The sequence below is a fragment of the Triplophysa dalaica genome, chromosome 8 (genome assembly GCF_015846415.1).
Source record: "Triplophysa dalaica isolate WHDGS20190420 chromosome 8, ASM1584641v1, whole genome shotgun sequence".
In the NCBI taxonomy this organism is placed as follows: domain Eukaryota; kingdom Metazoa; phylum Chordata; class Actinopteri; order Cypriniformes; family Nemacheilidae; genus Triplophysa; species Triplophysa dalaica.
This window is the reverse complement of record NC_079549.1, coordinates 6,723,013-6,737,208: the sequence shown is the minus strand read 5'-3', so window position 1 is coordinate 6,737,208 and position 14,196 is coordinate 6,723,013. Positions and strand designations below refer to the sequence as shown.

At 36.7% G+C, this 14,196-nt stretch overlaps 2 protein-coding genes across 3 annotated transcripts in view; one reads left to right on the top strand and one right to left on the bottom strand.

Moving 5' to 3' along the window:
• enox1 (ecto-NOX disulfide-thiol exchanger 1) overlaps positions 1-2,139 on the bottom strand; it is a 91,449-nt gene extending 89,310 nt beyond the window's left edge. Inside the window, exon 1 of the mRNA XM_056755435.1 lies at positions 2,015-2,139. The gene's annotated coding sequence lies outside the window, so the exon portion shown is untranslated. The remainder of the gene's footprint in view (positions 1-2,014) is intronic.
• Positions 2,140-4,924: 2,785 nt separating this feature from the next.
• Positions 4,925-8,791, top strand: lacc1 (laccase (multicopper oxidoreductase) domain containing 1). Of its 2 annotated transcripts, none has more exons than XM_056755094.1 (5): positions 4,925-5,655; positions 6,221-6,420; positions 6,555-6,720; positions 7,300-7,525; positions 7,890-8,791. In XM_056755094.1, the coding sequence occupies exons 1-5, from the start codon at positions 5,124-5,126 to the stop codon at positions 8,071-8,073; spliced, it is 1,308 nt and encodes a 435-aa protein (XP_056611072.1). In that variant the 5' UTR covers positions 4,925-5,123; the 3' UTR covers positions 8,074-8,791. The 2 variants fall into 2 exon arrangements, with proteins under 2 accessions (XP_056611072.1, XP_056611073.1); XM_056755095.1 differs by having other exon boundaries at positions 4,926-5,655; positions 6,221-6,399.
• Positions 8,792-14,196: the final 5,405 nt, after the last annotated feature.

Genomic DNA, 14,196 nt, shown 5'->3' with positions numbered 1-14,196 from the left:
ATGACCAGCGGTGAAACACATGCAAATCATTTTCAACATGACTTCAAGTATTTTATTAATACATCATATTAAATAATAGGCCAAGCCATGATTTTACGTCAGTATTAAAAATCATTATATCTTTTGTCTTTACAGCTCCTTAATACAGGGTTTTCGGTCAACTTTGTCTGTTTTAAGTTTGGATTTGAATATTTTGCATTGACTTTGCTAAGCCATTTGTAAAGAACACATTAGTCAGGTTTTCAAAAATAGTACTTGTCCGCATTAAGTCTTTACTGACCCAAAATGGCAAATCATGTACATACAGCGGTCCGTTCCTCATAAAATGACAGCCTTTATAGATTTTAAGAGAATTTCCCTGTTGTTTTGATATATTTAAATAGTACAGCAGCTAGCCAGTGTAGGACTCTGACTTTTATTTGAATTCTGATCAGAAAGAAATTTAACTATTTCTAATTTTATTTTGAGAATTCAGTCAGTCAAGAGTCAGAGTCAGAGTCACTGAGCTTAATCTGATAAATGCTGTAAAACCACAGCTGCAAAAATGGTCAATTGATCAGCAAAAGGGTCATATCACACATTTTGTTGTTGGTTACAACTAACTGATAAATTATCAATGAATTACAGTGAAAAGATCATGTGTGAAGTGACATGTAAACCAGTAGTAAACCATGCGTAAACTTGTCATTATGATGCTATGTATAAACACAAGATGGTACACTGTTTTGTAACAGCATTGGTGTATTTACCGGAGAAGTCGCTTAGGTAATACACTACTATTACATTGAAATGACTATTATTTTCTGTTTTAGGAGCATTCTGTTAAACATCATGAAAGGATGCTTCTAAAGGTTCTCTTCGTATGTTAAACGATATACACCTCCTGAATATTAAGTCCAATATCTTTAGCCTGCATAACATGAAATAACAAAACAAGCCATGATGTGCATAAATCTATTAGACTGTAATGACCAAGGACCTTGATCAAATAAATTTTTGGGCAGATTCATTTACTATTCAAAAATAATGTCTCTTTTTAAGTATAAGAAGTTTGAGTTTCAGAATTCAACAATAAACTGTTGTATATAAAAGTATTAGAAAGCAACAGTAAAGTTTGTCATGTTGGCTAAACCAGATGATTCTGATGACGTATAAAAAAATGCTGTACATTAGTCCGTATGTTATATATTTTTTGCACAACATCATATGCGACAGCAGTCATGTGGTGCCACAGCAAAAATTATAAAAAGGGAAAGAAAATATAATACCCTACAAAGTGAGAAATCAAACAGATGGTAGTGAGTAACTTTTCTTTTATAAGAATGTAGACCTTTCTCCAGCAGGCAGAACACTCTCCATGGTGCTGAAGCGGTTGCCCAGGTGACATGTAATCAAGGGCATCAGCAAAGAAGCAGAGCACATACATACAGCAGCGCACGCATCTGATCCCCCGTGATGAATAAAACTAACGGGATAAATCAGATGCGAAACGGCACTGATTTCTTAAGCTTCTAAAGAATTCGTAATAATATTCTACACGTCTCTTGTCTTTAGCCTGTTTCTGAACATCGTCGAATCGAAAAACTTAGCAATAGTTTGTGAACGTCTTTCGCTTTAATAATTCGCTTTCTTTCTTGTTATAAGTGAGGTCTTTCGCGTCAACTTTATATCCAAAACAGTACAATAGAAATAAAAATATAAAACATGTAACACGTAATTTAAAATATTCATACAGTCTCAACAAGTATTCCAACAAGTAAAATATTAATTCAGTCTCAAACCCAGACGCACGCAGCATATTCCAGTTTGAAAAGTATTACAAAATAGATGCAATTAAAACGTCTCGTACCGCCGGTACATGTTATTGATGCTTCGATAGGGGGAAACATTGTGATGGAGCTCAGTCTGATGAAATGAGAAGAATAGAAACTAGCAGACGCTATAAGACCTGGGACGTACAAATGAAGCTAATACAGAAAACAGCAACAGTCAAGCTCGAAACATCGGCACTTACCGTGTTGAATAAAGTCTGTGATTCGGAGTAATCCTGCAAAATAAACGTGAATGGAGCTGAATGGCGAAATGTTGCACGTCGCTGCTCTTCAGTGCTGGTGCATCTGACGGCACAGCTGCTGTTTCCACGCGCTTATTACTGGAGACTGAGAGGCGCGCGACACGGATCAGCGTGCACGAGTCCACAGCGAACTGCCTTCAGATGAACCAGGATATTTCATGTGCAAAATACTTGAATAAAATTGATGTGTAAACCTTGTATCGAAGAAAATTAAGAAATCATGATATCATGTGGGAGAATATAACTCATACAAACTCATTTTGCTTTTTTAAATAAAATATTACATTGATTATTCCATCACACATCAGAGGCATTAGCCTAACATAACACCGTTTCCCAAAACTGCGTTTCCTAAAAAAATGTGCAATGTGATTTGTAACCTACAGAAAACGTTTTTTTTTAAATTACCCCCGCCAAATGAGCAAGTATGTTTTAATGTCATACTCTTTGATAACACTGTATGCAGTCAGTAGGCTAAATCTAAAGAAATCCAGTTATATTATTTAAAAGTTAAATCGTTATTGTGTGAATTTTCAGTAGCATATAATTGAAAAAGCACAGTATCTATGAGAAAAAAGATATTATCACATGCAGTGTGGTTAATTATAGGAGAAAGGGTTATTGTGCATAGATCATACAGAAAGCATCATGGCTTATCAGAGCAAAGGCAAAATGATCTAGTAATTGTACTCCCTCTGTTGGCCACAGACAAGCGGCTGTATTCGCAAAACCCTTTAGAAAGGGTTAGAAAGCAATTTTAATAATGAGCTTATTCGTTAGTTGTATAAAATTATGATATGTTAAATTTATAAAACCTGGTCTTTGTTAAATTGGCTATACCCTTGTACTATGAGATCAACTTTTAACCTTCTGTGAAATACTTGTATAGTGATTTCGCCGGCTTATGTGTGGCAGTGTGGTTTTATTGTCACGAAACGTGTGGGGATAGAAGAACCCAAATGCAGGCAGCGGTACGGGGTAACAAAAGATTTTAATAAACACAAAACAAAAACCCACAATGGGGTAAAATACAGGGGATAAACAAAGACAGCCAAACAGGAACGAAAAACTCACGTAGGGTAACAAACTGTAACAAAAACTCTCAGGATCCAAAAACAGGAACAGAGCACTGGAAATGAACGCTGGGACACAGCGTATGGATAACTCCTTGGAACAAGAGTTCAGACAGGCAAACAGACATCAAAGGTTCCAGTATGTACAAAAACAAACGAGCACAGGACAGAGAATACAAGGGCATTAAATAGGGAGACGAACAAAGGTAAATTAACAATAGGCAGGTGTGGGTAATGAAACACTCAAGGGAAGCTAACGAGGAGACGAGAGGGGTGGGGCCATAGACGAGACACGAGAAGGAGCATGACAGCCAATATCTAAGCCATGCCATGTCCTTCTCACACAAAACCCTAGACTTAGTCATGACTCCGCTGCAAGAATAAGAATAAACATGACATGATAGCGGAATCATGACATAAATCATGTTGTTGTTTACCCAACAGCCACTGCAAAATGTGATGACAATGGACATTTAGGGTGGAACAAAAGTCATGATTTAAGAATGTTTGAACCCCATTCTTCTGTCTGTTTCAAGAGGAAGTGTGAGGAAAGTGTTTGTGTGAAATCTGTCTGTTACTTACAGTATCTGATATGTTACCAACGAGTAAAATGAAACTGCTTCATTTAGACTGGAAATTCTCTGGGAAATTATGTTGCTTATGTTTTTTTTTTGCTTTAGTGCAACTTTTAGTGGTAAATATTTTAACTCATAGTATACCTAACCTCACAACAGATTATCTTAAACGCATTTTTTATTTTAGTAACATTTCACTATAATTTTAATTGTGGTAGCAAAAAACACAAAATCACAAAGTATTAACACATACTTAGTTGTATTTTAGTTGTATAAACTTTTCATTCAGTCCAGATTAGATGACTTGTAAATATAGTCCCAGCAGTTTACCCAAATAACTGCAGGTCTGATAAATGTGTTGCTACAAACAATAGCAATCTGCTTTGAAAATGTAGATTGGGATGGAATTGGAAGAAAAGAGGAAAACCTGAAGAAGGTTAAGAGGTACACATTGGCTGACATGGAACCTGCAAAAGTGTAGGTAACAGAGGAATGTAGGCAGTGCTGATTAATTTCAAAAGTCCAAGCCATCATGATTGACTATGTGGTAAACTGTAAACTGTCTGCTCTATCATCTAGCCAATAAAAACGCAAAGTAGCCTATAGTAACTATTCACTATATTTCACAGTACAGTAAATGTTCTTACTGTTTAGTATAGAACAGTTAGTTTCTCCCAAGGAACCGTATCATTAAAGAAATAAAATCACAATGAAATTCACTGTGGTTTTATTGAAAATTGATGGCCAAATGTTGAATACAGGATTGATTTTTCTAAAAAAAAAAAAAATTTTAAATAATGTAAAATGTAGTTTTATTTTCCTCCTCATATAAAGTGATTTTTTTGTGTTATTTGATATGGCTTTTTTTCCTGCCATTTTCATCGTGGCTTTTTTGTGTGTTTGACTGTGCAGGTAAGTCTAATAGCCATCGTCATGACTGTGTGTTTACAGTATTACAGTAACACTCAATTAGCATCTATGCTCATTTGAAACTTGTTTCTTTCATTGTATTTACTGAAAATACATAAAATAATTGTTTTGGTGGTTAATCCAAATGTTCTTCAATGTGTGATAAATGCAAATAAGTTGGAGATTTTTGAAAATGTACGCATTGCTTGTGTAAATCCGTCTACAACTGCAGAGCACAGCATGTGCTAGGCGCAACTTGTTTGGTGAGGAGTTTCCACTGAAGGCGGTCCCACGGTCTTTTCAGGAAGTAATGCACTAGAGGAAATTTTTATTTGCGTTGTAAACGCAGAAAGTTCCTTGTTTGAGACCTTATATTCTGGTGTGCTATGACTTTATTCCCACAGATCCTTTATACTAAACAAAGCGACCTAAACGTTGCTGCGCGTAATGATAAGTTAACGCGAGCGCTCGAATATTGCGCAAAAAACGGAGATGGCCACCGTTACGGTTGTGGATCTTACGCATCCAAATTGTTCAGAGTATGATATTTGTCTGGAGAAGCGCATGAGAACGTTTTTCGCAAATACTGAGAATGGGTCGCAGGATACTATCTTCATTACAGTATTCCAAGATAACTCCACGGGAACGGACAGATTTCTGAGAAACTGTATTCGGGAGACGTGTGTTGGTTTACACAATTCACAACAAGTTCTGTGCGAAAGCTCTCTTTGTGCCTCGCTATACTCATTCAAACAAGCTATAGACAAAAAGGAAATCGCAGATGTAAAGATCATCACTTCGACCCACGGAAGAGAAGTGTTTCAAGTCTACCAGGAGCTCCTCTTCACTTCGGCATATACCTTTGAATACATGATCGTATTTGACAATCTGTCCTGTCCACTTGGGGATCCCACGATCACTTGCACACAGATCGCTGAAGTTAAACGTGAGGTTAACACGTTTTTGCAGCACCTTCCAGCGGTCAAAGGAGAAATTTCAACTCTAAGGTCTCCTTTAATTTCAGGTTGGTTGTTTCTTTTTTTTGGTTCAACTGTATGGGTCTGCTCAGGATCGTGAAATGAAAAAGAAAAATGTAATTGCTATCAAGCAAAGCTAGCAAACAACCTTTGTTATTAGGCTATAATCTTTCATTTGTCATTCCATGTTAAGATTCATGTTTTATAAATTCAGAAAATCTGATTTATGACATCCAACGTAAAATGACTAATAATTATGGACTGTGATAATGGATTAATTAACTTTTTTTTTCATTTTACTATATCCTAAAAAGCATTGAATCCTAGATTTTTTATTATACCTGAAAATGTAGCCTATATCTTAAATTGGACTAGAAGGTTGAAAGGAAAACAGCCCCCAAATCCCCCCCTTGTTAGATTGAGAGATTGCCCCAGAGGGTGCAGAGGTGTAATTCGAGCAAAGGCTACCTTCAAATACAACATGGTTTTAACAGTTTTTGGTCTACTTAATCTCTTGCATTTGTGGTATTTAATTTCTATGATCTAAAATGTGAAAAATAACAATAATAATACATATCATTTTATATATCTGTCTTTCCTTCTTACTCAAAGACTATTTTGCTCATGGCTTCACCACTCGTATCGGAGGTATATCTTACATCAACACGTTGAGCTCACTTAACCTCTTCTGCAATCCTCGGCGCAAAGACTCCAGAGCTGTGGTGTCTGAAAATCTCCGCCGCCTTGGCCAACAGGCTGGATTTCAACCTCATCAGTTTAACCTCATAAAAGTATTTTACCACGAAGAAAATGTGATCTATTGACCAATTATTTTTAGACACAAAATAAAGAGAGTCTAAACCCAAATAAATGACAAAACACCACAATTATAGATCTGTCGCATCATTGTATGTACAATTCTATGTATCTTTGTTATTTGTTTCAGTGCAATCATGCAAATGATGTGTGGGTGATGGGCAAACCTGCACCCGACAGTTATGATGGAATGGTGACCAACCAAGCAGGCGTTGTCATAGCAGCACCAGGAGCTGACTGCATGCCTCTGCTTTTCACTGACCCTGTAGCAAAGGTCATTGGAGTAGCACATGCAGGTGAGTCATCTTGTCTGGGAGATGGGAATCTCAAAACATGTCCATGTCATATTTTACCCAAGTTTAGAAAATGATTATTAATGATTTTAAAAAAATGCATTACGATATGTTTATATATGAATATTGTAGATATGTAATGCGTATATCTATGCATTTATTTGTACCTGAACCATTTACAAAAACTGCTGGTATATCTAAATCTATATCTTAATACGAAAGATATAACAAGATAGTGGGTTGGAATAACTGAATGGGGAAAGTGAAGTTTGGAGGAGTTGATGTCAGGGTTAATTGGCGGTCAGAAGAATAAAGAGTTATTGTGGTTGAAACTTCTCTGAGGCATTGCACATATGGCTACAGAGAGAATTTACTTTCCTTAAAAGGGACTCTGGTATAATTTCTGTACCTGTGTACATAATCCTTGTAAAACTGATGTAAAAATGGGGTTATGGGACTGCAGTGAGAAATGTTAGGTTATAGGTTCAAGTCAACACTTTCTGTTTAAAGAATTCATAGAAATGAGATGATATACCAGATACAAAATACTTGCTTATCTAGTATTGGTTGTTCATGTTTCAGGTTGGAAAGGAACCCTCATGGGAATTGCTATGGCAATAGTGAATGCTATGGTGTCAGAGTTTGGCAGTAGGCCTGAAAACATTGTATGTGTGATTGGGCCTTCTGTGGGACCGTGCTGTTTTACTCTGGAGCAAAATTCAGCTACAGAGTTCTATGCCATACATCCAGATTGTGTAAGACACATGGAGTCACCTACACCTTATGTTGATATCAGACTCGCAACCAGGTAAGCATAAAAGGGCATCAATTAAATTCTGCTTCGACTTTAACAGCACACTGGAGACATGTTTTATTGATCCTCATAAAATGGCATCATGCTGCTGTCCTCTGTGTCTGCCGCATAGGTCATACCATTTCCTCACAGTAAAAAAATTAAAAAAGTGATTTATGGGCTTGTTTTACATTTCTGTAAAACAATATTTGAAGGAATCTTTTTTAATCACTGACCAAATTAAATTCAGAATTTAAAAATGAAGAAATATGTTGTTTTATTGTGTACAGACACATTTTCTTCACGGTAAATCTAACTTTACAGTATCTTACATTTGTTAAAAAGCAGCACGTCTTACAGTCCGATTCTTTTTTCCCAGAGTTCTACTGGAGAGAGGTGGACTTAAACAAGAACACATTGAGAACATCCAAATCCCAAATGAAACCAGTTCCACACTTTGCACTTCCTGTCAGCCTGAATTATTCTTCTCCCATGTAAGAGATGGAGTCAACTTTGGAACACAGATTGGATATGTGTGGATCAAAGAGGAATCGAACCAATAATTTGTTTACCAAAGACTAACTGAAGCTGCGCAAAAAGCATTTATGCATTAATTACATACATTCGTTAATATGGGATTGTTTTACCACACTTACAAAACAACATGTATAATACTTGGTGAAAATTTCAACTGTTGCATGCATTGAAACTGTTGAAAGGGTTGTCAAAAATCACAAACAACAGGAAAGCTTGGAAAGTCAAAGAAACCTCACATAAATAAGCTAACTCAGGATTTGTGTGTTGATATCTGTCAGTATAAAAAGTTCTGTGTTTTGTAAATTCTAAAATGTATTGTATGTACACTGTATTAGGCAGTGTTGAAAGGGTTTAAATAGCATACTGTAAACTGACCGGGAATGTACGCTAGAGGGAGCTAATAGTGGTTTTCCTCTTCTCAACCGGACAACACTATTGAAAGAAAGAAAGAAAGATAGAAAGAAAGAAAGAAAGAAAGACAAAATACAACGAAGGAAGAAAGAAAGAAAATAACAATAAAGCATAAACATCCCATAACATGTTTATTTAATAAACTTCACATCTGTTCTCCGTCTTACTACATTTTATTTGGACGAGACAGCAGAGGGCGCGCGTCTACCCAGTTTTACAGTACAGTGCTAGTGCTTGTTTGTTTAGAAAGGTACTGCTTTTGATTGTTACTACTTTCCGTTGAAAAGGTTGCAACATATTGTTTGACATGTCATTAAAAAAGGGTAATACAGCTGTCACAGAGTGATGTGGTCTTTTGACCTCTGTCAGCTTTATTGACAACAAACAGGATGTGTGTGGGCTTCCCAAAGTATTACATAAGATAAAAACACAAGTAAGCTGTCATGACGAAAAATGAGTGTGTGGCAAACTCACAATAGATTTTCTTTTTGTTAACAGTGTGATATACAGTAGAGGAGTTAATGCTGCAAAAGAGATAAATCCTAATTACTGTAATTATCATTATATACTACACAATACTATACTATGTATATAGGCATAAGCCTATTGGGCCACTTTCAGTTAATCGAAGTAGTGACCTAATTTATCCAATATTTGACCAGACCTGATCCTAAAAATAGCACCACTTCTGTCATCATTTTTTTGTAAGAAATATTCAATTGAAAGCACCATAAAATATAATCTGTTTTGAAAAAAACTGAATAACAAATTCTTCTGTTCTTCTTCATTATACTGTACCACTTCAGTACTCCAGTTAAGTCTATTTTATTTTTATGGAGCTTTTTACATTTGCATTGACCGTACAGACAGACAGACACACACACACACACACACACACACACCTACACACACACACACACATAAAAGCCCATAAATAACTCTCATGTTATATTGCAAGTATTTTCTAGGCTATACCATTTAGCTAGGCTATTTATCTAGATAACACAATAAATCTCAACAAATAGAAAATATGAAAAAGATACATAAATACAATATAAAAGTTGATATCCATTAGCCTGTTGTGGTGAGGACTTGTCTGAAACAGCTGTGTATATTAATCTCTCTGTGAAGTCATTTAGACACCTTTGCGGTCCTTTTAATACACAGCACTTTGAAATAGTTGAAACTGTTTGGTCAATGGATGTATTCTGTGATCAAGTTATTTGTATAATTACTATATGATTTAACAATGTTGGCCATTAGCCTTGCATCAGAAGCCTCATTGCCATGGTGGTTTATTCTATGTTAATGATAAACTGATGATCTTTCACTTATCTCTATTAAAACATGACATGATTAACAAAGAACCATATCAGTTAACCATATCAGTTAACTATTAAACATTATATTGAATTACTTCCTTATTACACTCTTTAGCAGAATAGAGTAGGCTGTCTCCATGTGAAGCGACTCTGGTTAAATAGAGTTTAAAATATGCAAGTTTTTCAATTTTCAAGCATACTTGGCTATTTGCATTTTTTCTGTCATGTTAAACTTGGATAATTAAAATGCTTGTTAAAATGTGGGTCAGACAACAAAATGATTATTCAATTTAGATTCCCAAAAATGTTTCTGTATGAGATTGCAAAAAATATATCCTGGAAATATTACAGTATAACAGATATACATTTGATATTTTACAGAATCCTTATTTCTCATTGGACTTATCTAAGGTATTGGCAAAATGAGCTGTTTTTTTTAATTTTGACACTGATAGTTTAGTCCTATTGTACTTTATATCAGTGCTTCTCAAACGCATTAGTTAAATACTGGATATTATTATTAATATACAAGTTACTGTAAGAACTTTCTGTTCCACAGAATTACTCGCACAACACAACCTGATTTATGACTTCCCATCTTTACTCAGTACGGTCGCTCGTTATCTTATATGCTCCCGATCTCCTACGTGATTCGAGACCGGTGCGCGCACAGCTGGTGCTCATTAACAATTACTCACCTGTCTCGAACCACGGTCTCGCCCCGCCTACTCCACTACAGATGCTAATGCAATACAAAAAATGTTGTCTAAATGAAAAGGCTGTAAAAGCTGTTATGAGTGCTGGGAGTTCTATCAAACAGAAATATGATGGACAAGTCCTTGATTTTTCAAAAGCTTTGAATGTGAATATTTCTGAATAGAGTCAGACAAAAGCATTTTTGGATGTTCTCAGTGGATCCTGACACAGGCAGGTTGGTTGACCAATGGTAAACCTGTAAACAAGTCTTGAGGTCCGGTCATTTGCGTTCCTTGAATGAGAGCTTCTAAAAGCTTTCAACATATGACACACACCTTTGTTTTTATTATGAACAAAATAGCACATCCTCGCCATGAACCATTATGCCCATCTGCACATAGACCTGGCATGCACAATTTGTTTGTTTAAATCATAGTACTGTTTTACTGGAAACAGATTCAACATTCAAGATATTACATGGCAGGACTTGTGAGAGTGGACCGGATGTGCACTTCTCTATCCCGTGATGCCACGGGAACAGTCAAATTTCAAAAGTAAATCAAATAAATATAGTGGAAAACTTCAAGGCGGACGTCTGTTTTCAATGTGAAAAATGAATTCTTCAGTTTAAGAAGTATAAAGTTGTGCAGCGCCACCTTGTGTACGGGGTTATTTCTGTTTTTCATTAAGTGCCATCTATGTCAGGGAGTGAATTTGCATGTTTACTCGGCTCATTGCCAGTGAAAATCGTTTGGGTAAGAACGTCGAAAAAACGTCTTGAAAAACACTGATGATAAACACGTGGGATTTTCGTCCCGGTGTGTACAAGTCTTTAGGCTGCTGTAGAGATTTCTCTGCTGCTCCTTTACTGCATGACCCCGATACAAATTGACAACCGTCCAAACTTATGACCAATGTCAATGAAGGATTGTAAAGTCAATTAAAAGAAACATAATAACCCATGGTAATATTCACTTGGTCTTCATTTTGTCTACATTCCTGCGGTGGGTTTTGACATGAGTCCATTAGGGGATTAAGTTTACGTTGGGGTCCCATTAGTGATTTTGCCGTCTTGCATTTTTCTACATCATTATAATCTAATCAATTTCGCTGAATCCAAAAACAGTTTATTTCCAGGTTTGGTTTGGTTTCAGACTTTTTGGACTCCACTCTGTCTTTATCAGTTTTCAGATTAAAAGCCCCGGTTTCACAGACGAGGTTTAAAGCTAGTCCCAGACTATTTTAATTTCGAGCTGTCTTAACTGAACATAATTTCCCCTGACATAACTTAAAATATATCAGTGCCATTGTTTTGTCTCAAGCTGCACATCAGTAATGTTTTTTAAATTATTTTAATTAAAAGCAACGTAAATAGGCTAAATTAACTAAAGCATGGTCCTGGTTTTGGTTAAGTCTTGTCTGTGAAACCGGGCCCAAGTCATTCTTCTCTGTGTCTTCTGAATCTTCTTATAGACTGTGACCTCTTCCATCCATCCCTTCATTCACTTTCTTTGTATAAACATTATTGTTTATGCCAGTTGTCTGCCAAAGCAGGACCCAATGCATGTCCCGTGAAGTCAACAGATAAAAAAGTACCTCAAATGTCACAGTTTCATATTTCAATACTTTTAAAGGTAAACTTTGCCATTGACCCTGCGGTGTGGTATAATAAAGATATTGCTATTACAGACTCTGTTTGCAAGATGAGACCTTAAGCCAAGGGTGACCCTGAAGGTAGAATTCAGACACAGAGTAAGTCTGCAGTGCAGAACGGTTTTGGCTGAGGTGCAGAATGGATTCTACACTTTAACGCTGGAAGCTGATGCAGCAGCTTTCTCTCACCTGCAGATAGAGGAGTTTACAGAGAGGCAGACACATTCCTGGCACCATGTAACCACTGTTGGATAATGATAATTGTAAGGACTTATTTGTAGTCCTCAATATCCATCCCAAAACAGTAGAGAAGAAGACTTATCTTTATCTCTGCTAACGCCTGAAAAGCATAATTGTTCTTGTGGGGTTAATGGGGATTATTGTTCCGACAGTGACCTTCATACTCACGCTGTCTTTGAAACATGAGTTTTTCTCTTATCAGTCCGTTCTATCTGCCCACCATGAGATTCTGTCATGATTACTGTGAACTGATCTGGACAGTTTAAAGCATCTTGTCTCCTGTTATCATATTATGATTAAAACTAGTACACGCCTTTGATCCTTTGATTTAAACACACTGTCTCGCCTTTACAATTTCCTCCCGTAGGGGTGACTGCTTAACTCAGACCTTCCGAATAAAATCTTCTTTCTGCTGTTATTCTGGAATAGTGACATAATCATATGAGGAGTGCTGAGTGCCCCTTCATATCAAGTACAGATGGCTCAGCAGGTACAGTCCGGCCACTATGAAACATGGGAGAGAAATTTTACAGACTTTTCTGTTTCCTACTGCCATAAGATCAGTCGCAGTGGAGCACTGATGCCAAACCCCCAGTGTTCCACATCCAGATCTTGTGAGTGAAAAATACTTAAAGCTTTAATGTGATTGAGCTCCCAGAGAGAAAAATGTTCATGATGTCTACAAAGCTGTTTTAATGAGTTACAATTTCTTTAATGGTATCACTAATGGACTGCAGACCTCAGTAAATTCAGCAAGGCCCTAAAACACACTGTCAAAACTGGTTGTGTGCATTTTTTTCTGTAAAGGTGGCCTACTTGATATTTGTAACGGGATAAGATACAGTAAACCTGTCTGCTGTCTTACAGATGTCACTGAAATAGACGTTCTTAGATATTTCTTGAGGGCTGACAGCCTTCAGCTATAGAATGCAGAAAGGATAACACTGTACAAGACACTATTGTCTAGGCAATCAGAAAACCTTAAGGTGCTGCCAGTCATTTTGAGTGTTTGCTGATACTGTATGTCAAGTCATGTCACGTCTTTTGAATGCATTTCCACAACACACATTTTTCAATTCAGCTCTTAAAAGTCAAACTGTACAGTGTTTTAAATGTTTACAGAGTCTGTGTTGACCAGTTTCACTTGAAAACCTCATTGGAACACTTAATGTTTTTGTCAAGACAGAGGCAACTGTGGCAATGAAATGTAGAGAAAAACCATGGGGAAACTTTGGCTAACAAATATTGACATATAATAGAAAATGGGACGAATGCAACATTTGCGTTATGAAGTTAACTTGTCGTTTACTTGAGAAAACTGCCCCTTTATACTTTAATGTTAACTGAACTATTTAGTGACAGGAATAACATGTTCTGACGTTTAGCTTCACCCATTTGTATAAATAAATCAGTTGTTTTACGACCTCATTTCCTGCAGATTAAAACAGGCTTCTTTGAATCTGTCACAAAATGAAAACACCCTGATCAAGTCCCTGTATTTTAAAAGGAAGTGAGAAAGGCGTAGCCAGCCTGCTGTTTCAGAGGATACTTTTTTCTGGCTGAGTAAGGGAAGTATCAGATGTACTCAGGTGATCTCGACAGCTGGGCTTAATAGTCTGTCTGTCCACCGCTTTGGCTGCGGCTCTGAATCTGTGACGAATGTAAACAAGACTGCTGGGATGTTTTTTTCCCAACGCTCAGCATATTTGGTAGTCTGGAAATACTGGAGAGGATCTTAACATGGCACAGCTGACCCATATGCCTGCACTAGTTCCCTAGAGTTTGTTTAAGCTCTCTTTTATTCAAGGTGAAGAAGCCTCGAAGGGG